The sequence below is a fragment of the Gasterosteus aculeatus genome, chromosome 2 (genome assembly GCF_964276395.1).
Source record: "Gasterosteus aculeatus chromosome 2, fGasAcu3.hap1.1, whole genome shotgun sequence".
Taxonomy (NCBI): domain Eukaryota; kingdom Metazoa; phylum Chordata; class Actinopteri; order Perciformes; family Gasterosteidae; genus Gasterosteus; species Gasterosteus aculeatus.
The window spans coordinates 16,566,741-16,590,808 of NC_135689.1; the positions used below are offsets into that span (position 1 = coordinate 16,566,741).

At 44.9% G+C, this 24,068-nt stretch overlaps 2 protein-coding genes across 5 annotated transcripts; both read right to left on the reverse strand.

The window, feature by feature from the left end:
• Window positions 1-231: 231 nt before the first annotated feature.
• brpf3b (bromodomain and PHD finger containing, 3b) lies at window positions 232-11,007 on the reverse strand. 3 transcript variants are annotated; one of them, XM_040193627.2, is made up of 13 exons: window positions 10,631-11,007; window positions 7,787-9,345; window positions 7,464-7,626; window positions 7,185-7,316; window positions 6,588-6,716; window positions 5,876-6,188; window positions 3,887-4,186; window positions 2,646-3,230; window positions 2,334-2,415; window positions 2,172-2,260; window positions 1,896-1,990; window positions 1,604-1,758; window positions 232-1,425 (listed from the first exon to the last, which is right to left on the reverse strand). In XM_040193627.2, the coding sequence occupies exons 2-13, from the start codon at window positions 9,319-9,321 to the stop codon at window positions 1,242-1,244; spliced, it is 3,762 nt and encodes a 1,253-aa protein (XP_040049561.2). In that variant the 5' UTR covers window positions 9,322-9,345; window positions 10,631-11,007; the 3' UTR covers window positions 232-1,241. The 3 variants fall into 3 exon arrangements, with proteins under 3 accessions (XP_040049561.2, XP_077941393.1, XP_077941385.1); XM_078085267.1 differs by having other exon boundaries at window positions 2,172-2,257; window positions 10,631-11,004; XM_078085259.1 differs by lacking the exon at window positions 10,631-11,007 and adding an exon at window positions 10,473-10,557.
• A 1,211-nt stretch (window positions 11,008-12,218) lies between these two features.
• mapk13 (mitogen-activated protein kinase 13) lies at window positions 12,219-21,691 on the reverse strand. Of its 2 annotated transcripts, XM_040193637.2 has the most exons (12): window positions 21,395-21,679; window positions 20,327-20,456; window positions 19,027-19,085; window positions 17,743-17,848; window positions 17,316-17,345; window positions 16,363-16,410; window positions 15,533-15,647; window positions 14,863-14,934; window positions 14,237-14,316; window positions 13,505-13,583; window positions 13,078-13,251; window positions 12,219-12,589 (listed from the first exon to the last, which is right to left on the reverse strand). In XM_040193637.2, exons 1-12 carry the CDS (start codon window positions 21,505-21,507, stop codon window positions 12,504-12,506), a joined length of 1,092 nt encoding a protein of 363 aa, XP_040049571.1. In that variant the 5' UTR covers window positions 21,508-21,679; the 3' UTR covers window positions 12,219-12,503. The 2 variants fall into 2 exon arrangements, with proteins under 2 accessions (XP_040049571.1, XP_040049570.1); XM_040193636.2 differs by lacking the exon at window positions 20,327-20,456 and having other exon boundaries at window positions 21,395-21,691.
• Between the last annotated feature and the right edge of the window lie 2,377 nt (window positions 21,692-24,068).

Sequence of the window (24,068 nt, forward strand, 5' to 3'; positions counted from 1 at the left end):
AATATGATTCAATTCTTTATCCAAAATAACTTTCTATAGCCACAAGGGAATTTCTGGGAACTGGCTCGGACCGGCCGCCGTTACTTACGTGCAGGTTGTCCGCCGAGGTGTTTGCACTCAGGTGCTTTTCAGTACCAAAGACCCACATTGATGGAAAACACTACAGTGACAATGGTTACAATACAAACATGGCTGCCCTCCCTTTTGGTTCAAGTAAGAAAAAAACTGCAGTTAAGTATCACAAATGGTTTTTAATAGAGCATTTATTTCCCAAAATGTAGAAATGCTTGTTTTGACAAAAATATTTGGTGAGTGGGTAAAATATACAGGTACTACAAGCTTATAAAAGGTGTATTTTTTTTGATAAGATGAGTCTCTTGACAATAAATAGGATATTTTGGGGGTCGACAGTGAACGAAGGCAGCTGGTCTTGAGTAAAATCACCAAACCGAATGTGAACTTCTGTTAAAAACGTTGGCAGCATGTTTTTATCAAACGTCATCGGTTTAAAATAAGATTCAATTCTCAACTCAAACAAATATAACTTTCTCTCTATAGTTCTGGATCCCGTAAATAAATTATTTCTCTGTATCAAAAAGAGAATTCATATGAAGAACAATTGGCTCATTGTTTTGCACGCTGTGAACGCGCGCACACACACACACACTCGCACAAACAAGCTGCACAATTAAATGACATCACAAGTTAAAGTACACTGCAGCAAGTCGGGAATTATTTCATCTCCAAGTATACACAGCCTCGATTTACCCCTCGATTGAAATACGCATTTAAAAAGAGCAACGTTAAATAAAATCAATGTTTGTTAACATACATATGTACACAACGTGTGCCTTTTATAATATACAAGTGTCTCTGTAAAAGATTAAAATGTAAGAAGCTATTGTATAAAAGATGGCAGTGATCCATTCATACGTCTTCTGTGTTTCATATAATGTCAAATCTCTTGTGAAGATTCGATTCCTTGGCAGTAGCACGATAGAAAGAAGATCTTTAACATTTGATCCAGACGCATGGCTCCAACACACCCAGGTGGAGTAAGCAGACACCTCTATGCAGCTCCACCCGCACCTACAGCTCCACCGTGACAACATGCAAACAGCGCGTGGGCGGGACACTAGTGGTTCCAGGACGCCGGTTGCACCGACCTCATTCAATACAAGTTCATCTCGGGGCCGGACCCCCTGCTGCTTTGAGACCAGGCAGAAAAGCGGCTGGGCCCTCTACAGGTAGTTGGAGGCCACAAAGCCGTGGCTGTGGCTGACCCGGCTCTGGTGGATCATGGCGCGGTCGTACGCCACCTGGACAGACTTGCGGATGCTGGACTTGCGGCCCTCCATTATGCGCAGCTTGTCCGCTGTGTCGTCTACTCCCAAGGCCGTCACTTTGTCTCGTGGGAGCCACTGCCTGCAGACGCAGAAATACAGATGACCACTTCTTTACACCAGTTTCAAGGATTCAGAGCTATGAAGCACGTGTGTTCAATGCAAATGGATTGTGCTCATTTTATTATGAATGAATTTTAACAAAAATGATCATCATGGTGGATATGAGGTATGATTTGGCGTCGGTGTTTGACCCTCACCATGTCCGCTTGTTGTCAAAGAAGAGCACCAGGTAGAGCCTCTCGTTGGTCTCCTCCTGCCTCTGCTCCCCCAGACAGAGGACCTCTTTGGGGGGGACAGGGATGGGCACCCCGTTGTGCAGCATGCCCTCCTCGGGCATCTCCGGGTCGATGATCTGGAACCAACACACGGTTACGTCTCGCTGGAAATGTTGTTCTGAAAGGCACTTTTACGCGTTTCTCATGATATATTGTATTTTTACCATCTGTTGACAGCTAATACGACTGCTTCATATAGAGTCAGAGGAATTACCAGAGCAGGATAGGAGGGGTATCCCCGACACTTGGCCCACACCAGAGCTAAGGACTCCAGCTCCGTCCCATCCTCAGACAGCAGACGACCATTGCCTGTAAAACAGCAGCAGATGGGAAAATGGTCTTAAAAATAGGCAGTAAATGACATTTATACATATTTCCAATGAAATTGTTGTATTGTTATGCTTATGCGACCAGGAGAGAGAGAGAACAGAGGAGAACAATGGTACATTTAAATTCAGGTGAACCGTTGACATCTTTAACAGAAACATACCAGTATAATCAGAGTCTCCATTCACGATCTCCAGTAAGGGAATTTTGGAAAGAGCCGGTTTGCCGAGGCTTCGTTTGGTTGGTGAGCTGCTGGAAGACAACGTCATTGTCAGTGTATCGTCAATCACTGCCAATCGCAACCAGCGGATGGGCCACGTCTTACGTTTCTTTGTGCAGGACAGGACAAGGGATGTCCTCAGAGTCGGAGCCGCCAGCTGTTTGCTTGGTGAATCCGTTGGTCAGTGCTGAAAGAAAATGACAAATCTTAAAACCATCTCAGAATACCAGGAGGGAAACTGGAGGTTGAACAGCCGTTCAGGTGGCCGGCGGTTATTTTCCGCTTCAATGGACTAATGTGTTTACTCGAGGAAAAAAAAAAATACCGTGTTATACGGTTATACAGACAAGAGTCCTACAGAACACCCCGATATTAATCTTTGGCCATAACGTGCGGTCCTGACAGAAAGTCTCTCACCGCTTGGATGATTTGGCGTCTTCTCCAGCTCACTATCCGAGCACCGCCGACTGGGGGTCCATTGTTCATTGAGGGTGGGGGGTCCGGGGCTTTTCTGCGGAGTCTTCGACGGCGTGGACAGCGGTGTTGATGACGGGGTACTGGCCGCGGAGTTGGGGGCGGCGTTGCTCGAGTTGTTGTCCTGCTGCAGCTTTCCGTTCAGCAGGGCGTCTCTCTCTCTGAACAGCTTGGCTCCGTTTTTAGCCTTCCTGAATAACACAGAGGTTCGCCGTCCAACTCCTCCGTTGACGGGCCGCGGGACAGCGGCGAGCTCGCGCAGGCCGTTGGCAAACGCCTGTCCTTCGCTGTGCAAAATGGGGGGCGGCAGCACCCGCTGCTCCTGTGTTTTAGTGCAATTTGTGTTCTCCGGGGGGAGATCCGAGAGGTCGTCGTCCATCTTCAGGCGCTTGCAGGGCCAGCTGGAGGACTGGGGCTCCCCTGTGATCGGCCGCAGGGTGGGCGGTTCCAGAGGTGCGTCCCCGCGTCGCGGAGGAGGCGCCGGCCCGGTGGGTTCCAGTGTCGGGGGAGATGTGGATTTGAGGTCATCTGGAAGAAGAGAAAATTTGTATTCAATTTCCATCAGCGTGCATTTCAAATGAATGCCCATTTAGTATGTAGTGTGATGTGGGGGTGTAGTTTTCACACTGAATGGCTTACGTTTCATTCTATCAGTACAACCTGTTCAAAGGGAGTTCTCCACATATGGAGGACCTTATCAAGGCGGGTGCATACATAACTTTGCGCCCACTACTGCACGCCAGCAGGATGATAACATGGCAGTATTTCAAGACTGGGACACAAACCGCAGGTATTGTGCTGCGCACCTCTATCGTGGCGAGAGACAGTTTGACCCGGCTGGCCAGTGGTCAGAAGTGGGATGACATGGCGTGACTGGACGTGGCCAATGGAGAGTGGTGAGTCCATGAGAGTGATGTACAGAAGAGGTGCAGACACAAGGGGCACTGGGAGAGAGGAGTTGTGAGGCAGCCATGGCTAACGAGACTCTGTGGGCCCCTACTTACTAGACTGGAGACTGTGGGGTGGTTGGGGTTGGTGCGTGGGGGGGACCCTGGCTCAATTACCTGAGGACAATGTTCCGTTAGCTCATGTTCACAACTGGTCTCATTGAAAATAGAGGCTTTTAAGGTGCATGCATTTGGCAACTTCATACTGCCAAAGCGTCAGTGCTTCCCACCACCCACCTTTGTCCGAAGACAACAGACTGCTGTCTGCCTGGGCGTCTTTGTCCTCATCTTCCTCTTCATCATCATCGTCGTCATCTTCTTCTTCCTCCTTCAGATGTCCGTTGTGAAGGCTGTGCCGGGGGTGCTGGCCCTGCCTGTAGCGGATGTTGTTGATCTCGCGACGGAGCAGGCGGATGCGTCGAGTTCGGGCGCCACTGCATCGCATGGAGGAGACAAAGTCCATCTTTTCCAGCAGCTCCTTCAGCTGTTCATCCACCGTCATGTGAAGCCGGTTGGCTGGATCCAGCACGCTGTCGACTGGACGCGACAGAAAGGGGATTAGGCTGACGTGCATCTCCCACAACGGCACAACAAACATGAGCTTAATGCTGATATCAGCCGACGCACAAGAGCCAAAGAACTGAGGCACTTGCAAACAAGAAGTTAGATCTCGTCAAAAGGAGAACAGAACAGAACCTACTGCTGTTTTTTCTCCTAAAGGCCAGTCAAAGGAATTGATCATAAACCAACTCACAATGGTCAAAATGTTCATTTTGCCAACGTTGTTAAAAGACAGCTTATGTTATTTACGTGGGTTGACGGTGGCGCATGGAGTAGAGAGGGTGCGCTGGGAAGCGCAAGGTTGGCAGTTCAAACCCTGGCTCCCCCACATCGAAGTGTCCCTGAGCAAGACATCTAAAGCCTGATTTATGCTTCTGCGTTTTCAGAGCGACGCAGACGCAAGACCCCCTTGCGTCCTTGTGTGTTTCGAGCCATTTTTCTAGGCTCGCGTCGAAAGCGACGCAAGCAACGCAAACCTCCCGCAGCGCACCAGGCTGCAATTGGTCCGCTAACTGCGTCCTTTACGGGGTCTCACATGTCCGCTTTCATAGCCCGATACCGCAATTATTAAAACGAAGAATGTTTACGAGAGAACGGATCATATTTAAGCACTTTTGTCGGAGGAAATGCGTAAATGTGACCGCCTATACAAGCAGTCATTGGCGGGTTGTAGAAGCGGGTTGGATTCACGGAGGAAGATCGCCGCAAACGCCGGTCGAGAGGTGCACAAAGATGTGGAGGAAAATACGGGACAAATGTGTCCACGATGAAAAGCAGCAGTGGCGATGCACGGGGCAATAAAGTCTATGATAAATAAATAAACAAATAGATGTGACTCTCTAGGTCGTCTTCAACAAAACACGTTACTCCGCCTGTTGTTCCGGCGGGGAATTGCTCTGCAACACACGCAAGAAGCATGAATTGAAACGAGTGCGTCGACGCAACGACGCAGAAGCATGCGCCGGCCTGAACCCCTAATTGCTCCCCGGGCAAAGATAAAAAAAATATGGGTTAAAACTGCAATGTAAGTTGCCTGGGATGGGGGGGTAGTAGTCGCGCGCTCTCTGTTCGCTGCCGTGGAGGGTAAGAGGACAATTGTAAACGTGAAGAAAAACGCTTGGTGACGCTTTGGAAATATGTCAAGAGGGACGAGCGCACATAATTAGGAGAGAATCAGGTCAATTTTCAAAATAACACATTTTTCAGAAGAAAAAGTCCTTTCTATGGTGCGGCCCGGCACCAAACGGTCTGCGGACCGGGATCACTGAGCTAAATGACCTGTACATGATGGCATTTTTTTCGCATATGGCATAGTCGCGCGTTTACAATTCTCCTCCACTCTGTATCGCGCACGGTGGTTTCAAGCCGGATGCACAGGTGAGCACACTCCCACCAGCTGACATGAGAAAAACGTTTTCTTCAAAAAAGCAATGAAACGAAGGCTGAGTGATTGACACACAAAGGAATTGTAAAACAACAAAAACCTTTAGTTGCTGTGTACTAATGTGTTATCGTTGAAAAATAATTAAACATTGATAATGAATTGTACCGGATCATTTACCATGCACCAAGATAAGTATCAAAGATGATTAGATCAAGACATGTTCATGAAGTAAAACAGACGTGTGCTTGTCACATTTCCTGTGGCGCACCACGTTAACTTACCATCGTCCCAGGTGCAGCTGCGAAAGTCTCGTTTCTGTGGCGACTCTGAGAGATGCATGCCGGTGCTCAGGTCCAGGCCGGTGTGGGTGGCTTGGCGTTGTGCGTGGCGCAGCACGGCACCCCCCAAGTCTCTAAGACGCAGCGCTACCCGGTGGAAGACCGTGTCCTTGCTGTTGTACAGGAGGCAGTTGGACACCATCAGGTGGAAGTCGGACTCCAGGTCAGCCACTGAGCGGTAGGTGTGACTCTCCAGCTTAGAGCGCATAGTGGAAAAGTCCATAGGCTGGCTGATGAACTCCAGGTAGTCGGGGACCTGAGGACAAGAAAACAGAACTCTAAACGGTCATGGGCCGAAGGGATTCATACAAATACAATAGAAATGTGTGAACGTAATGAAGGAAGTTGTATAAAGAGGAGGTGCTGTTGTGGTTGCGCTTGTTATGCAGGTAGAAAAACATTTGCTTTTACTTCGATCGCTTTGATGGACACAAACTTTTTTGTTAAATCTGTAAAAGAAAATATCTGACTAAAGTATGTTATGAGCACCTCTCACAGCAGACAGGACCTAAAGATTATGCTAGTGGAGAAACAGGTTTCTAATCTGCATCTTGAAATCAGTTCACAATTTTGGTAAATTCAGTAACTTCTCCACAGCAACAACCTGTTTAAACACATCTGGTCTCGGGCTACGGGGGTTGTAACGGCGTCTAACCTCCTTGATGTCGACTGGTTCTGCAAAGATCTGGGCTGTGTCCTTCTCCTGTAGCTGGTCCAGAGTGGAGCGGAGCAGCACCAACATTGGGGTCAACTGCATCTCCAGAGCTTCCTGGTGAACTTTGACCTGCGGTTGCAAGAAGATATGCATGTGATGTCACCATATGTGGAAGTTGCAACCATAAAAGATTCAGAAGAAAGTCTTGGCAGACATCCAAGGAGAGAAGAATGACCATTCAGACATCTCAGACTACATCGGTAAACACCTCACATTAGAAATAATGCATTCTCTATAACAAACATTACATTTATACATTTTTAACCATTCAATTAATTAGGTTTGATTCATAATTATCTTGCTTTTCTGCTTATTACATGTGAATGTGTTGCTTTATTCATTTAGAGACAGAAAACGGAATATGTTTGAGATATCGTGGACATTGAAAAACCCTGAGCAACAGTTTTTTGACAAAAAAAAAAAAAGAATGAAAATGTTTACAGTTTAATGGACATGTAAAATAATCATAGTATCTGTACGCCTTCATAATATCAAAAAGGGTTAAAATGGCATTGTAGTCAACCCTCATCAAAGTACCTGTTCTCGTTTGAGTTTCTCCCTCTTGCGCATGAGCTCCACTAACAGCCGGGCTTTCTCAAGGTCGTGCCGAAGCTTCTGCCAGTATCTCAGTGCTTCTCTTGCAGCAGAAACCTTCTCATCCACCTGAGGCTACAAAGTAGAAACACATTTTTCAACACTTGATCTATCTAAGAGGCAATCAGTTGGTTTTAGAAATATTTGGTAGGACAAAGGCTAAATAGCAGGACAAAAAATGTAATCATCAACAAAGACAGCCACTATAGAAAGGTTCCCTACCAAGACCTGTTCAACAGTCCTTTGCGATTGGATGCTGCAGTGCAGACGGCGGACCAGCGGCACGCCGTTCCTCGACTGGCGCTTCAGCAGCCAGTAGCTGTGCACCCGATGCATGAACTGTTTCTTTCTCTGGAAGAGGATTCCTTTACAGATGATATTCAGCCTGCACAATGGAGATAAGACAGTAAGACCAATCTGCCTCTAACTAACATTGGTCCAAGCATTTCCACCAGAAAACAGATATGTGATTGTACACTTTATTGTATTTACAGATTGTGTTAGATGTAAAATAGAAAAGAAGAAGAAAAAAAATAAAATCGCACCTGCTTGTGGGTATCTGAGGCACCAGTGCTTGTGGTGAAGCAGCGAGTTGTTCTGTCGACGAGCCCTTCTTCCCTTTCTTTTTATCCAGCTTGGCATCATCTTCCCCCTTCCTGCCTTTCTTCGGCGTGGCCGGGCCCTCTGTGTAGGCACTCCTTCCTCTGCTCGCCCTCCCTCTGCTGCCCACCACTCTCCCTTCACCCTCCTCGTCTGAGACGGGCTCTTGTCCTGGCGGTGAATGGGCCTCACAGAATGCGGTCTTTTTAACAGAGAATGTAGTCCCATTCACATTTGTCTCTCGCACAGGGTCAATCTTCATAAACAGGCCAGCGCGCTGAGCACACGTGACGTGAAACGCGGTGTAACAGTTGGCCTTGTGGCACTGAATTGACGCACCACGGCCCTTCTGCTTGCACAGGTAGCAGGTCAGTTTCCAGCGTGCTGGGGGGATGTTGCTGACCCCTTCCACTGGTTCCAGAAACACGGTGTTGGCAAAGCAGACCTCGGGGATCCAGATGGCGCAGACGACGTGCGCCCAGCGGCCGTCATTCGTTTGTTTGAAAGCGCCTCCCCGGTTCGGGCATAGGACACAATCGACCGGTTTCTGAGGGGACTGCAGGCAGCAGCGGCACAGCCACTGGCCCTCGGGGATGTACGGTACACCGTAACACTCCTGGTGGACGGCCAGGTTGCAAGAGTCGCAGAAGAGGATGACGTTGCTGTTGAGGCACTCGTCATCCAGGCACACGCAGCAGAAGGCATCGTCGTCAATAGCAGTCTGAGAGGGCGCCCGGCTGCGGGCCTCCCGGTACGCCTCCTCCTCCAGCCGGTCCACCAGCAGCTCAAAGTTGTCTGGCGTGACAGCCGAGTAGCCCTCGGACTTCCGACCAGCATTGACCATCTCCAGCCAGGCGGTGTCTTCTTCGTCCATGTCGTATTCCGCCTCGGCTTCCAGGTCTTCAGCGAACCGCTCAATGTAGCGGTAATATGCCGCGGGCAGAGGCGGAGCTTCGACTGCCGCGAAGGTCTCGATCACATGATACTTGGGTTCAGGCAGGGTCATGTGCTGATGCGGCGATTCGCTACACTTTTCGGGGGACAGCGGACGAGAGTTGGGGCAGTGGTTCTTGGAAGGTGGTGGCGACTTGACAGCAGGACATTTGGAGTCTTTCCTGCGGCCCCTGGGTGTGGTGGGCTTACGGGCCGTTGGGACACTGCTGGTGGGAGGCGATGACTGCTCACTGTTCTCCTTGTTGCTGTTACACTCAATAATGTCTTGAGCCATCATCTCATCTTCAGTTATGATCTCCAAGGGTTCCAGAATAGAGATGCGATGAAGCCTACCATCCAGTTCCACCTCCACCACCTTCTGCGCCTGCGTGTAAGACAGGGTTTCTCTACTTGGAGATGCTTTGAGGCTGTAAGGGGATGGGGATCGCTGGCGGGCGCCCCCACGCCCGCCAACTGTCCCATTGGACTTCCTGACATTAGTTCCATCTCCTGCGGCCACCTGGCCTTTCCGACGTGGCTTCCTCATAGGCCACTAGTCACACTTTACCTCCTGTTAGAATAAAAGAAAGAAAAAAAATGAGAAAACAATTTTCAGCCTTTAGCTCGGCGGCGATCGCTGAAAAAACACCGAAAATCCCACAAATGATCGGTTTCGGGCAATGCAGCATTCACAACCGGACAATTCAGGTGGACGTAATGAGTGATGTGAATTAGATGGTGCGAGATCTTGCAAGGAGACCCAATGCGGTTTACAGGCAAGTACTATTTTTCCTCTAGGCTACTGAAATGCGATACACAACGTTTGGTGGCCAATACTATTAATACTATTTTGTGCTGAAAGGCAGCTATTTACTTACTACTTATAATGTCGCTGGTAACCGTATTATACCACTTGAGGCGGTACTTTATCTTCAATAATGTTACCTTATTGCTAGTTTAATGCATCGTCTAGCAGATTACAACTAATTGAAGTTGTGAATAAGATTATAGTGAATGAATTTAAATAATATAAATATTAAGTCAGTGATGCCTGTCTGAGCGTTGGATTGACTGTTGTGTTTTTGCAGGACTATGGTCATTGACTGTTGTCTTCACACTACTTCACATGCTGTAACTCGTAAAACTATAACTCAATCAATAATTAGGCAAATGCGTACGCCAATGTATTGACAGCCAATAACTGGTCAAAAATGAGGGTCGCTGTCGATAGACAAGTTGTCGAAAAAAAAAAATAATCCCTTGATTGTTCTCGGCTATATCTCATGTCGGCAACTACTGCCGATGCTAGCAGGCACCAGAGCCAAATAACGACACAACGAGCACAGCCAATCAGCTTCAGGGGCGGCTTGACTGATCCCACCCAGAGCCAATCAGCTGCGAGGACACCAGATAAGCGAGTAAAACGTCAGAACCAATCAGCTGCGAGGATACCAGATCAGGGAGTAAAATGTCAGCCGTATTTACAGTTCCAGACACAAGTAAAAGCTATTCTTCGGTTTAAATTTCAATTACAGATTTTCAAATAAATGCTATAGCGGTGGTTTATATTTTGATCTGGGCAGACGGATAAGAATGGCCCCAGTATTGAGAAAGTGCTCCTATTCTGACATAAAAGTACAGAAATAAGTAACGTTAAGAGTTAGCGTTAGTTAAACTAGCGTTACAGATGTCACTAACCTGCTAACTTTACAACATAGGCAGGACTACACTTCGCAGGCGTGTTGTATTTCCACGTTGACGAGGTTCGGGACATGTTACTGTGTTAAAAAGACGGAAGGCGTTCAGAGCCACTGTGTAATAACTAAAAGGTACGTAGTAAAATGAAGGCGTCTTACCTATTATGGCAGCAGCTTGACACCGGTAGCTCACAGCCGGCGGCCTGAAGCCGCTTCGACAGTAATGGTTGCCTAGCCAGCCGCCTTACTTGTTGTACTCTCGAAGCTAACTGCTACCAGTTGGCTAGTTTCTGGCACAGCCGGTAAATCTCTCCATTTTAAACCGCCCCAGTTTCTCCACAACAAGGCGTTTTGAAGGCGCGCAGTCAATCTCAAAGGTTTACGGAGAACAAGACTGATATATTTGCGTGAGAAGTCTGAGTAACAGCTTATTATCGACTAAATGTTGCGGGAAGGAGAGATACTAGCATATTTCGGCTAGCTGTTTGGAACTCTGAGTGTGTGCTAACGTTAAATCGATACTGGCACGAGTAACAATTTAGCACTTCCGGATTCGTGTTTCAGAATAAACCCATTATTGGCGCACACGGTGTTTCAATGGGCAATTCGGCACGACGCCGCATTAAATCAACTTTCTACCCTCTGGCACAATTTTCTGTTGGAACACGTTGCACCTTGATATATCTGATCCATTCCGTCCAATTACAGGGAATATCATTTTCAGCTGCTCTCTAGCTGCAGTCTGGTTTGTTTTAAAATGAGGAAATAATTAACAGACGTACAAATTCTTTAGTTTCTCTTTTTGGGCATTCATAAATAACTTACTTAATTGATTTATTTTAAAGCTTCATTTTAAGTTCGGATTAATCAAAAAGGTGCGCAAAATTAGTTGTAGTTTTCCTCATTAGTACTTCGGTAACTGTAATTTTATTTCGACGAAGAGTTTGCTCACTTCCGCTTTGATGGAAGCCGCTGCGGTGACGCTACCTTGACAGCAACAGCTTGAGCCCGCCCCGTTGACGTGACCACGTCGTGTTTTTCGCGCGCAAGCTGCTCAACGGGGCCAATGAACCCGTATTGATATGTATTGATCTTAGCAAAGTTTTATGCATTGTATATGTGTACTTTTCAGTCCAGATGATTACAACTCTGGACCACTGAAACATATGTGTGCACAGGTGTATGCTCATAAAAGTAGTTTACTCTTTTGATTTACCTACTCATAGAGTGAAAGACCAGCATACTATTTCAGGATAGAAGAGTTTTTACATTAGGGTCATGATACTAACTTGTGCAAACAGAAGACATGATAAATTAAACAGTATAACCTCAAAAGCACCAACCCAGTTCAATAAATATTTAAAGGCTTCTATTTTCTGGAAAGATTTAAGTTTACAATTTGGTGCAAAAATCAAGTTATGTACACAGCGTATCAGATATTAAAGTTGTGCTGTATGAAACCACAGAGTGATATAAGCAGAGCCATAATACATCTACTGGTTGCTTTCAACGTCATATTTGAGCGGAACCTGGATTTATATCAGACATTCACACAGTAAATACTTGTGGTTGGGGTCTTTGTTTGTCTGGGTTTTCAGGGCCAATCCTAGACTTCTTCCATCGATAATCATTTTGATAACTGTTAAGGATGATATTTCCATGACAAGAGATTATATTTGACTTTGAGTTAGGCTTTGAGTCTTTCTTGGGAGGCAACAATTACTATTTGCTAAATAAAAAAAACACATCTATTTTTATTGTTTAATTGAAAAACCACACTACAGTAAACTTTACAGCAAGCTCTGATATTTAGTTACAATGGATTTGCGAGACAAAATACCTATGGGGGATGTGTAACATGGGGAGCAATCCACACAATCCAATTGCACAAAAAAAGGCGTCTCAGTTTTTGAAAGAAGTATTCTTCACTGGCCAGGATAAAAGAAACAGAGTGAGTCCGTGGTTGGAATATACAAGGGCACCATTGGCAATATGCTGTGTAGGTTGTAGTAGTTAAAAGACATCAATCAGGTCACGGAGACATCGTTAGGGTGTTTTTCCTCTTAGAGTCACGGCGTGGGAATGGCACAAAGCTCCTCACTTCTTTGAAGCATAACCCTGTGGGAAAAAGAGGTGAACCATCTGTTTTCTGCTTGCAGTGCATGTCCACACCTCCAAATATTTCAAACAGAACCGCCGTTAGAGGTGTATAACATTATAATATGAATTCTAAATTACAACACAGACAGAAGCACTGCCACAGGATGTTTGAGAAGTTATAAATCATTTAATATGACCAACGTGGTAAAAGCCCGGAAAAAAAATCAACTTCCACCTTTTGGAAAGCATGACAAGAATACGGTTCCAATGTATACTTTTTCCCAATATGAGAAAACTTGATTACTTTAGTTTCAATCTTCTTCAACTATCATATTACAACACATTAAAACACAAAATCTTTTCTCATAAAGTTGTAAAACGAGTCCGTAACTGATACATATAGTTTATGTGAGATGAAAAGTACACACACAAGATTAGTGCATATACTGTATACACTAATCCAATATGAACATTTAGTGTATTATGGCTTATGGGTTTTTGCTTACGCTTCCACTCATCCAGGGACAGGGTGGCGTTGTCATGGCTGTCATCGTATGGTGCAGGCGGCGGTAAGTCTTCTAGGTCCCTTAGGCTGTCGAAATATGGGTGCTCCAGAGCTAGTTCAGCTGTGGGTCTCTCGTCCCCGTCCAGAACCAGCATCTTCTCCAGCAGGTCAATACCTGCAAATAGTTCATGGGACAAAACAATGTAAACATTTGATCAAATGTAGCCACTATAAAATTGTACATGCTGATCTATTAAAACCTTTTCACTGAAATCCTTCATGTGGATGGTTGCTGCGAGTGCAGCAGAAGCAGAAAATTGAATTTTTCATATCACAGAAGTACTACTTTTCTTTTGACTATTTTTATATAAAATGTAAACGTCGAAATCTGTAGACCGATGAAGCCCAAGAAAAAAGGCTTAACTCACCCATTGCACTGGCTCGGGGGAACAGCGTTGAGAAGTCTTTTCTGGGATAGCGTGGAAGGGCCTTAATATAATTTTTGGCCTGTGTTTAAAAAGGTACAAGATAAATGAAATGAAGCATCAAAAACAAAATTCTACCTGATATAAAGCAAATCGAAGCATCCGCTCATTCTGTATGTATTTTATTTTCCTCTGTGTTCATGGACTAGAAATGAATCCAATTACATGCATCTCTTCTGATAAATGATATTCTTAAAGCATCAATTGATTTTGAGGTAGTAGCATGTGTAACTTACACATCAACTGCTTCAGTCTGCAAATGCTGAATGTGTTTCTGTCAAGTTAAATGAATGACACAAGCATCTCACACATTTCCATGCTCTGCCCGTCGCTGAAATGCAATTAGGCAAACTGACAGTTGCACTGAGCTTATGTCTAAGAATGCGATACATTTAGAGTTTGGTGCAGATTTTATTGCATTCCTTATTGTCCTCATTTGACTTGTTTCTGATACAAAACAAAAACTTCACTGAATAGCTAAAGTAGTAGATAGAACCTTACAGCATCATTACTTACTATAAATTATTTCCATGTCTTTAAATCAATGTACTTTTATCAATCAATCAATCAAAAGAAATCATGAATACTAGTAACATATCAACTCCATCAGAGTTAGATGCAGTTTAATTTTATACATGCGTATTTATGACATACGCATGCTATTATCTGTCCTACCTCTTGGCTGTCCAGCTTCTGTGTAAACTCTGCTCCAGGTACTCCAGTCACTTTCATGATCTGAGTCAGCTGGTCCATGTCTGGTAAATGCAACAATCAAGGGATTATTTACTTGGGATCTTCTGGTGGTTCAATAAACAAGCTCCACATTGGAGCAGGGACAAGCAGGAGTTCCATGCAGGTCCATAAAACTGACTAATAAAGAAAGCCTCAAGTGACAGCTTTATGTTCTAGTAGATGCTATGAATCATTAAAGTGCCTAAAGTGCAAAATAAACATAAAAGGTACATCTAAAACATGCAGAAAAAGTATGTAATATAGTGCAGCAGTAGCAGCATTGCATGGTGCCGGAGGAGACTTGTTTTTGATTCATGTAATATACGGCGAGTGCCTTTTTTGTTCCACTCTGCACCTGATTTATAGCGCCCATCACAGCACTGTCACTTTTTAATAGCAGCTAGAATGGCATTTATTATCACGTCAATTTAACGAGGTGATATTAAAACTTGATGTGATGTAATTTAGGAATCATTTAGTACATTTACATTTCTGTTAACTGAAACATATTCATTATCCGGGACCGCCTTGAAAAGTCCAGTGAACATAGAAAGCTGGTGAAAGGATACAATCTCTCCCTTTGAAAAGGGTTTTCCCATTGATCATTTCTGCCATGATACAGCCCACAGACCAGATGTCCACTGTAATAAAAAACAGAATAAAAGAACATGAACGAGAAAGTATAAAAAATACGTCACAAAGAGTATTTTAACTTACACTCAAAACAGTGCAAAGGAAAAAGTTGGCATTTACATGCCAGAGAAAAGTTTCTAGTCACAGATTCTATTGTGCTGTTTATATTGGGGAATACTTGTTGAGTGATACAATCCTGACAGGGTTTAAACACGTCAGAGCTTCTGTTTACAGTAGCTGCTGTTTACAAAATGAAAAAAACGCTCCCAAAGAAGCATAAATCGGTTTGCTTGCAGTGAACAGAGGCTCTGTCTTTGTGGCTCAGCACTATCCGGCTGCTGTCAGACCCGTTTTTGTCAACGGCTAACAGATTAAGATAAAAAAAAGAAGATTTATAGTCAAAATAAGACCCATGAGCTTCAAATGCATTTCACGCACCATCGGCAGGATTACAAAAAACTGCTGAGCCACAAAGTGGCATCGTAGCCCCGCTAGAGAAAGAAGCCCTCGTAGCTGGAGATGTTTTCCAAACAGCAAACAGTTAAAGCACCGACGGCCAGGACTCAGGACACGTGTGAGAATTTGTAACAGCAGTGATTGTCTTGCCAGTCTGCGTGTAGTGCATCCAGTTCAGAATGACCTCGGGTGCCCGGTACCAGCGGGTCACCACGTAGCCCGTCATCTCAGCGTCGGTACTGCGAGCCAGCCCGAAGTCCAGGATCTGCATCGGCAGCAGAAGAAGAGGAGCAATCACGATCACGATGGACATCTTTAAAGCTTACTTGTTGTTTGTTTATCAGTTTTACATCCACGTTCAAATGTGTGTAAAAATTCATTTAAATCATATTTGCTTAAACTGTCAGTGACAGAAGTATGTGAGATAAACAGTAAAAGTAAAATGTGGTTCCTCTGCCTCCTCAAGATCCCACTGTGCCAAGAAAGAACACAAGCAATCAGAGCCGAGGAATCCATTGTGGCAGGTGAATTCACATAAAACTGTCCCTGGGATTTCCTATTTTACGCTTCAAGGGTTTTTAGAAACATATTCCAGAGTACCCTTTAAGGTTAGATGGTTTGTAACCAGAATGTTGAGCCAAAACCAAACAATCAAGGCTAATTATTTATAATAGTCAGGATATTATGATAAGTTTAGGCAAATCAAGGCAAATACAATGAAAAGGTCTGCAGATTAAACGAAAATATAGACATTGGTAATATTGATTCCAATGTAATTGTGTTTTCATCAACATCAACAGCAATATCTTTATGTCTCTTGAAATTTAGATCAGAATGATCTTTCTACGAACAAAATCCATTTCCTGTTCCCCATATTTCTCTAATGTGATATACTGCTGAATCCTATTATTTCATGGCTGCAGCATCCCCATCACTTCAGGTGTGTCATGTTTTCATGTGAAATGCCTCAAAGTACAAACCTTCAGTTCACAGTCCTGGTTCACTGCCAAGTTTCCAGGCTTTAGATCCTGTAAAGGAAAAGGAGCTGAGTGGCGGTTACTTCTTGCACATGGTGATTTGCAGCTTGCTTGTACTGAGCAGTAACACTGGGCTCGGGAGGACCCAGAGTGCCTGAGCTCAATTTTATGTCTCAATCCCTGAATACAGCCGCATTTTAAACAGGGATTCAAATGGTAAGATGCAACTACGAGCTGACCATAAGACTCACTGCAGCATTTCTGCACAGTCACTCCTAAAATACTGTGCGACACTGGCGGTGAGTGTCGATAATACCTTAACTGTGCAGGAATTTTAAGAGTAATGGCAGGGCAACACCACCCAATCATTACATGAACATATTTGGTGAACAAACAGCTCACTAAATATGTTCAAACAAATGTTACCGCTGCTCTACAACACACCATTTCATTTGTTAATAATAAGCCTAATCAATCAATTTAATGGTGCGAAATAAAAGCTATATTTTAGGATAAATGCTCAGGACAAATCTTCATAACAGAGTATGTTTGTAAATCTACTAAAGATCAAGATCATTTTAGGGTTTAGACGTATAAGAAGCTATTAATATCCGCCCTACTTTCCCGAGGCCACTCACACGCACATTTGGCACCAGTGAAGACGGGCGTGGTCAAACATCTCTAGACCTGCAGTTAAACCACAGTGAGTCAACTCGCCCTACCTGTCGAGGCAGAGTTCTGCTTTAATAACAATTAAAATAATAAATCAACATTCCCCCGGATATCTTTAGTACGGGACACGGTGCACGTGGGCCTTCGGAGCCAGAATATTCTACCACGCAAATCACTGCACACAAAACATTTTCACAGAAACTTTCACAGAAGAAAACATTTTGTCAGGAACTTTTTTCGATGCCTAATCTTAAATAACAAGTTGACGTTTGACGTGTGCTTACCCTGTGGATGATCCCAGCTTTGTGAATGTACTGCAGAGAGGGAGAAACAGAGACGCGTTCATAACACCGGCATCCAAAATGCGTGATATACTGCATTTATATATAGTGGTATAGATAGTTTTATTAGTATCCCTATTCTTAAACCTGACTGCTGTCTATTATAGTATAATTATATACAATATATATATGTATGTATATATAGTATTGCATGATTGTGTATGAAACGGTGCAGGAGTATCCCTGCACAATTGACAATTCTCTGAACTTATTATATTATAGCATTTATTAATATAGCACATATCCGGCATGAATGTGGGGCATGATAACTTTGAAATTCATCCAGCAAGGTTTTGATTAGTCACCACAAATGTTAAAATAATCTCCTCGTGATGCGATAACATTGTACGTTTTGGAAAGGTCGGCTCACCCTGAGACCACACAGCATCTGGTAGACGAGAAACTGGACTTTGTCTTCTGTGAGATGACCTCGGACCTTGGACAAGTCAGTAAACATGTAAGGCATCACCAGGTAGCTGAGAAAAAGAGAGCGAGAGGAGCAGAGCGAGCGAGGGGATGAATGGAGAGAGACTGGCAGTATAATTACCTCTTTTGAAAAGGCCAAGCACTGTACAAGCTTCATTCAGTCCAGATAACAAAGAATGCTTAAGAAAAGGCCTTTGCAGAGTGCTATTCATTGTGTACTCCAGGACTCACACATTGATCTAGAAGCTTAGGGTGCATGTCTAGTTTATGTAACACTTATGTTCATACAACCTCCAGATACTCTATGCTCTTCCTCTTTGTCGTTTCCTCCTAATTACCTCCTGCTAACGTCTAACTTGAATGTTTTTATCTTATTGGTAGGGCCGTGCGGTATACCGGTTCAAACGGTACACCGGTATGAGACTACGGTATGAACTGCTCACGTACCGTTCATACCGGTGTTACGCCGTAACAACTGGCGTTGCTCTTCGGCGTGCGGCAGAATTTATTTTTACACGTCATGGAGGCGCCAAGCGGCCGCAGCTGCTTGTCTTACGTGTGCTGAGCTTGAGTGACGGTTATAACTTTATAACAACAATGAATAACCCACAACAAACACTCTTTAACGGGGTGAAACACCACAACACAACAGCTTGTGACACATGAACAATTTGTAACACTAATAGTTGTACATTTATAAACTGCATGCTGCGTACAGCTCACAACCAGAAGTAACTCTGTTGCTACATGAAAACACGGAAAAGAGCGACACAGGAGGAACAACGAGAGACCAGAGATGCAGCAACACAACGTGTGCCCCAAAGAGGAACTGTGTCCGTTTGGAGGGTTTCAGAATACGATTTATTGCAAAGTCTGTCGAGCCGCTGGTGGCAACACTAGCAGCCATAACAAGCTAACAAGCTGACGAGCTAACACTCTAAGTTACGAGCAGGTTGGCCAGCAAGCGGCCGTGGTCCTTTCCGAATGAATTAATGTGTTTACTTGAAAAAGCAACACTGTCACATACCGGGACACCGTCAGAATACCGTGATGTGGATTTTTGGAGCCCTACTCAGCAGCACACTAAAATCAGTCATTCAATCATATAAATACATTGTTTTGCGTCATACAGCTCCACATTATTTTCGCTAAAGCCTTTATCTGTCACAAAAAGAAGCGTTGCTTGTCTCTGCCCAGCGGCTTTGCTAATAAGGTGAAAGACACTCACAAGTCCTGCATGTCGTCGAGGCTCGAGGCGGATGAGAACACATCAAGAAGTCCTATCACCTGTTTGGAATGAAAAAGCAAAGCGACAAATAGCGACAGAGAGTACAGAGACACAGGCGCAGACATGAGCTAAACTATTTACCGGGTATTATCACGTCTAAAATGCTAAATCGTAGAGCCATTTCAAGTGGCAATCTCAAAGATGTTCATTTAAATAAATAGCATTTAATACATCAGCTATCGCAAAAGGAGTTTACACAATTGTGGCACGGTGGTGAAAGTATATTGATATATTTGCAGTAAACTCTAAGCACAAGCTATCTATTGAATGGACTGCGGGTCGGGGGAGGTGATGGAGTGTCCTGTCCGGGTCAAGTGCTGCAGCCACCAGGCACGTGGCTTTGGTCACACACGCAAGCCGTTGGGCAAACAGAGCGGGCGCGCGCGTTCACGCGGCTTCTAAGCGGCAGCGGCACACATGCTGGGGAGACGACCGGGAGGATCTGCTGAAGCACTAGAGGCCAATCAGGAGGTAAATCAAAAGGACTCATCTATCTCACCCTGTAGACCCACACAGGGGAGAACTGCTCTGCCCTGGGAGTTAGAACATGAACCCATCCGCTTCATTACAGGACACTTTTTGCTTCCTATCTACTGCCTCTGAGTTGCCTGTTTTAGCTTGATTCTTGCCTCCGAGTCTTCTGCGGTGCCACTACGTGTGTAGGCCAGTATAGGGCTCACCAACACGAGCACACAGTCATGCGCTTGAAAACGGACGCATGCTCGCACGCCCTCAAACATGGCGACATGAACACTCCTTCCTACACATCACCAAGCCATCAAATGTTATCTTTATTTTCGTTACTTTAAGTTATTTTATACATCTCGTTAAAAACAGTTAGTTATTAACATTATATAGTCATTTTATTCAATGAATGATTATTAATATTATGAAATATTAACATTATTAGATAAATAATCAGAGTATTCTTTTGTCAGTTTTTTCGTCATCAGTCGTTAGAATGCGTTGCCTCTGTTATGTTTGCATGTTATTCAGTTTGGAAAACACAATCCATCAATCCCTTATCGGTAGCTGCTTATCCTGTTGAGGGTCGGTCCCAGCGGACATTGGGTAAAGGTAGAGTACACCCTGAACAGGCCGCCAGGCCATCGCAGGGCTTGTGCAAATAATGGCGAAACACCTTAAGGATTACCACTTGCGAGGTTGTATAAAACCACAATTCAATTCTAGGCCTCTGAAGCAACAAAAGAGAGAGAGGCGTCAGGTTTAATCTCCTCACGTTTTCATGCTTCATGTGTTTGAGCAGTCGCAGCTCCCTGTAGGCCCTCTTAGCGAAGATCTCTGACTGGAAGGGCCTGTGGAGCTTCTTGATGGCCACTTTTTCTTTAGTCTTCTCATTTATTGCTGAGCTGTGATGAATAATGGAAAAAGAAGCCATTAGCTGTGCACTCTGCGCCTTCTATCTTCACTATGATTTCCCCCCTTTGAAGACAGGAGGAGCAGTGAGAAAATCTATTTTGAGGCATCGCTCTCGCAAAGAAGCCCCATGAGTTCCTACAACAACGGACGGAGTGGGGGGGCCTCTGGGGTTTATTCAGCATGAACATGTATGTAATGCTTGGCAACTGGTGATGTGCACAGTATGTCTGCAGTGATCTGCAGGGTACCAACTCGTAGGAGGACAGGCTATTTGAAGCCTCATCCACCAACACGCATCACACAACACTTGTGCATAATGCTGTGGTTAAAACGCACCCGTAACACACAAAGTGCATCTTACAAGTACAGTGACAGCAGTGAATGTTACCATTTATTAATGTGTTCTTTGTCCATGTTTGCAATTGTCGCAAGACAATTCATGACAGATGTGCAATTTGGCAAGATTACAAGATGATGGTGCTGGAGTTTATCAGAACATCGCTCCCTAGCTGATGCGTAAAACGCCGAGGAGGAGTAACTGGCACAATATCTGCAGCTCTGCGAGGTGCAACACTAAAGTTTAACAACAATAATTCGTATGCCCCCCACGCCCCCCCCCCTCCCCGTGCACTTCTTCACCTCGCGTGTCACCGCATGCAGAAATGAACGTGCAAAAGTGGCCATCTTTAATATGCACACAGCGTATAATAACATCACACCAACCGCCAGCCGCCTCTCCGCGGCGCGGCAAGGCGCCAGGTGGTGTCGTGCTGACGGTGTACCGTTACACTGCAGTACAGTAACCCGCGCGAACCCCCCGCAGGACCCACGCAGCCGGTGACGCAACCCCCTCGACGGGGGAAGGTGAGAATAAAAAAAGGTGCCGGCGAACGTTGCGACCCACGCGCGTGAAGTAAAGGACACTCACCACACCGAGCCGTACGCCCCGGTCCCTATCTGCTTGAGGCGGGTGTACTTCTCCGGCACCTCCCACGCCGTGTTGTTGATTTCCTCGCGGTAGAAATGCGCCCGAGCCTCCATCGTCAAGAGGATAAGGCGAAACTTGGGAAACAAGTTCTCCTCCCTCAGCTTGCAGCGCTGTCACTTGTTCGGGAGGTGAAGCAAAAACACTGCTGAGAAAAAGAAAGCAGAGGAAAGACGTCTTACCCGACAGCTTGTTTCCGTTAGGGGTTTTCAAAATAAAGTCCATTACGCGTTAACTGTGTGGGAGTGACGCGAGTAATCCTCTGTCAGGAACAAACGGCTAAGGGTTCATTAAGGAATATGCATCATGTAGAAAAGGATTTTACTCATATCTAATAGTTAACCTATTATATTTTGATTTTTCCATCAAAAATAACCTTTATTTCGAAGGCAACTCAATAGATATCCTGTGTAGACTTGACAGCTCGAGCAACGCGGCTCAAGTCCGTCAGTACACGTTATTGACTGTGTTACAGCGGGGCCGCTTAACGTGTACCCGCACGTTGTCTCTCATTTCCATAGGAGACACTAAACGTTTCACAACGCGTCACTCCGCCGTGTGGAAAACAACCACGGCTCGCCTGCTGGAACACGACTTAATTCGCTCCCACCCACACGAAGAAGGTGTTACCGGTCATGAATAATCGCTGCACGCTGCCAGAAGTTTATGAATCATGGCCGCGGACAGCAGGACACTCGCACTCACTGACATGGATAAAACATGAATTCAGCTCTGCCATTTTTTTCTTTGCAGAAGTAGGTTTCTAATCAATTAATAAATGATCTGTAATCATAAACCATTCTTTGGCATTTCTTTCTAACCTGTACGTGAGAGGAGCACTTCCTCTTGAAGGCCCGTAAAGCCTGAAGATGAACAGGGAAACCTACACGGTCATAAAGATTTAAACAAAGCTGACCTTGTTGAGAAGAACACAAAGATGCAAAGATGGTGCAAATAAAATATTTGATCATTATTACACAGCCCAACATGTTTTGGGGAATTTGAGTCGACATGCAGCTCCCATATCCTAGAAAAGGATCCTGTTTTGTAACAATATGTACGCTTTTCACTGCAGGATGGCACAAAATGACCATAATATATCTGCGGGTGTTGAAAGGGTTTTGAATCCGTGACAATGACTCAGCCATCACTTGACCAGGTGTTGAACCCTCTGGCTTTTCATTCTGTACTCTGTTTTGTAAAGAAAACATCCTGGTATTAACAAGTTCGACAGCACTTGCACACAAGCGTGTGCGTCAGTAAAAGTCATGGCAACAGAGCGATGACGCGCGGCCGAGGGGCCCTGCTGAACCTCCACGTTGGCTCTTTGCTCTTGGACTTGACCCGAGGCGATCTGCTGCAAAAACCGTCCCTCTGGAGAGCTAATCTCTAGGAGCTCTGAAGCTTGGGAAAGCATCCGAGGAACCAACCAGCTTGGTTGAGGAACAAAAGCCAGCGGCATCTGAAGGGCATAATAACACATGGGGGGTTTATTTACCATATTTAAGAGTTTTAACTTCCTACAGCACGAACACGTATCACAACAAATATTTTACTCTATTCTATTTATTTGATTACACTTCATTCTTGTCCGATGGCTACCCACTGGAGGAGTCATAATTATTGAAAAACATAAAAATGTATAAGATTTCCAGTCTAGTTTGTGAGAGCTTCATCTGTTCCCAGCAGGTTTCTCGTACAGTTTATTGAGCATTCTGCGACGGGGGTAGCGGTCCCCTAAATGTCCTCTGAGCATAAGGAAGGGACGGTTGTTGTTCTTGGGGATGGGTAAAGGTGTGAGCCTTGCATCTCTCTCCTCTGATGATGAGGACGAGTTTAGGGAAAGAAAATGGCCGTGAAGGAAGCCAGCGTGATGAAGAGACCGGTGACTGGTTCGTTTGGACCTGTTTGTAGCCTGATTCTACCAAGACAGTAAGTAGACGCTGGGAGGTTATTGCTTGTCGGCCAAAACAGCCTATTAGAGTTATCATACCTGAATGAGCATTGGTAATCCAACTGGAAAAAGTAGGATCTTTAGTGTTATCTTGAGGGCTGGCTTCCCAAGGTCGTACCTTCATGCTGCACTAGGCACCTATCTTCTATATCAAGTGGCCTTTCCATCCTACGGGGCTCCAGGTAAATCCAGTATGTTGAAAAACCCAAGACGTGGGACTGTTGTAAGTTACTTTTAGAAAGCTGTTCAGTGATAGCAGCGTGGATAAAATACACCATTGTACTATTATGATTTAGTATGATAACTGGCTCAAAGTGCTCTTAGGGGAAAAGTCACGGGTTCAACCAAATTCTATACCGGATATCTTAGTAATCTGACCAGTATTAAGTTTTGGTCCGGACCAAAGTGGTTAATCGACAGAAACAGGCCGTTGAGTAATGCTGCTGGCGGTTAACTGTACCACCATCCATCTACACACATATGCAGACTCAAGCAGAGCCGAGGTCCGAACCCGAGACCTTTCTGCTGTAACCACTGAGCCACAGTGCAGTACAGCAAGAGTTGTTTAAAAATCAATAATCCTCAGAGGCTTTTCAGTTCATAAAACACATTAAAGCCCACCAGCGTAACCTCCTTGCATGAGGTTTATGATGGGCTCCATCC

What these genes read in the sequence shown, in the direction of transcription:
- mapk13 (XM_040193636.2), bottom strand. Translation starts at nt 21,676, where the DNA reads ATGGACTTTATTTTGAAAACCCCTAACGGAAACAAGCTGTCGGGTAAG. An exon ending in ACCAGGACTGTGAACTGAAG is followed by an intron (nt 15,648 to 16,362) that starts GTTTGTACTTTG and finishes CTGCCGATGCAG; the next exon opens with ATCCTGGACTTCGGGCTGGC. An exon ending in GTCCCTGGATGAGTGGAAGC is followed by an intron (nt 12,590 to 13,077) that starts GTAAGCAAAAAC and finishes TTTTTCCCACAG; the next exon opens with GGTTATGCTTCAAAGAAGTG.
- brpf3b (XM_040193627.2), bottom strand. Translation starts at nt 9,321, where the DNA reads ATGAGGAAGCCACGTCGGAAAGGCCAGGTGGCCGCAGGAGATGGAACT. An exon ending in AGAAACTCAAACGAGAACAG is followed by an intron (nt 6,717 to 7,184) that starts GTACTTTGATGA and finishes TTGCAACCGCAG; the next exon opens with GTCAAAGTTCACCAGGAAGC. An exon ending in CCTGTCCTGCACAAAGAAAC is followed by an intron (nt 2,261 to 2,333) that starts GTAAGACGTGGC and finishes GTTGTCTTCCAG; the next exon opens with CAGCTCACCAACCAAACGAA.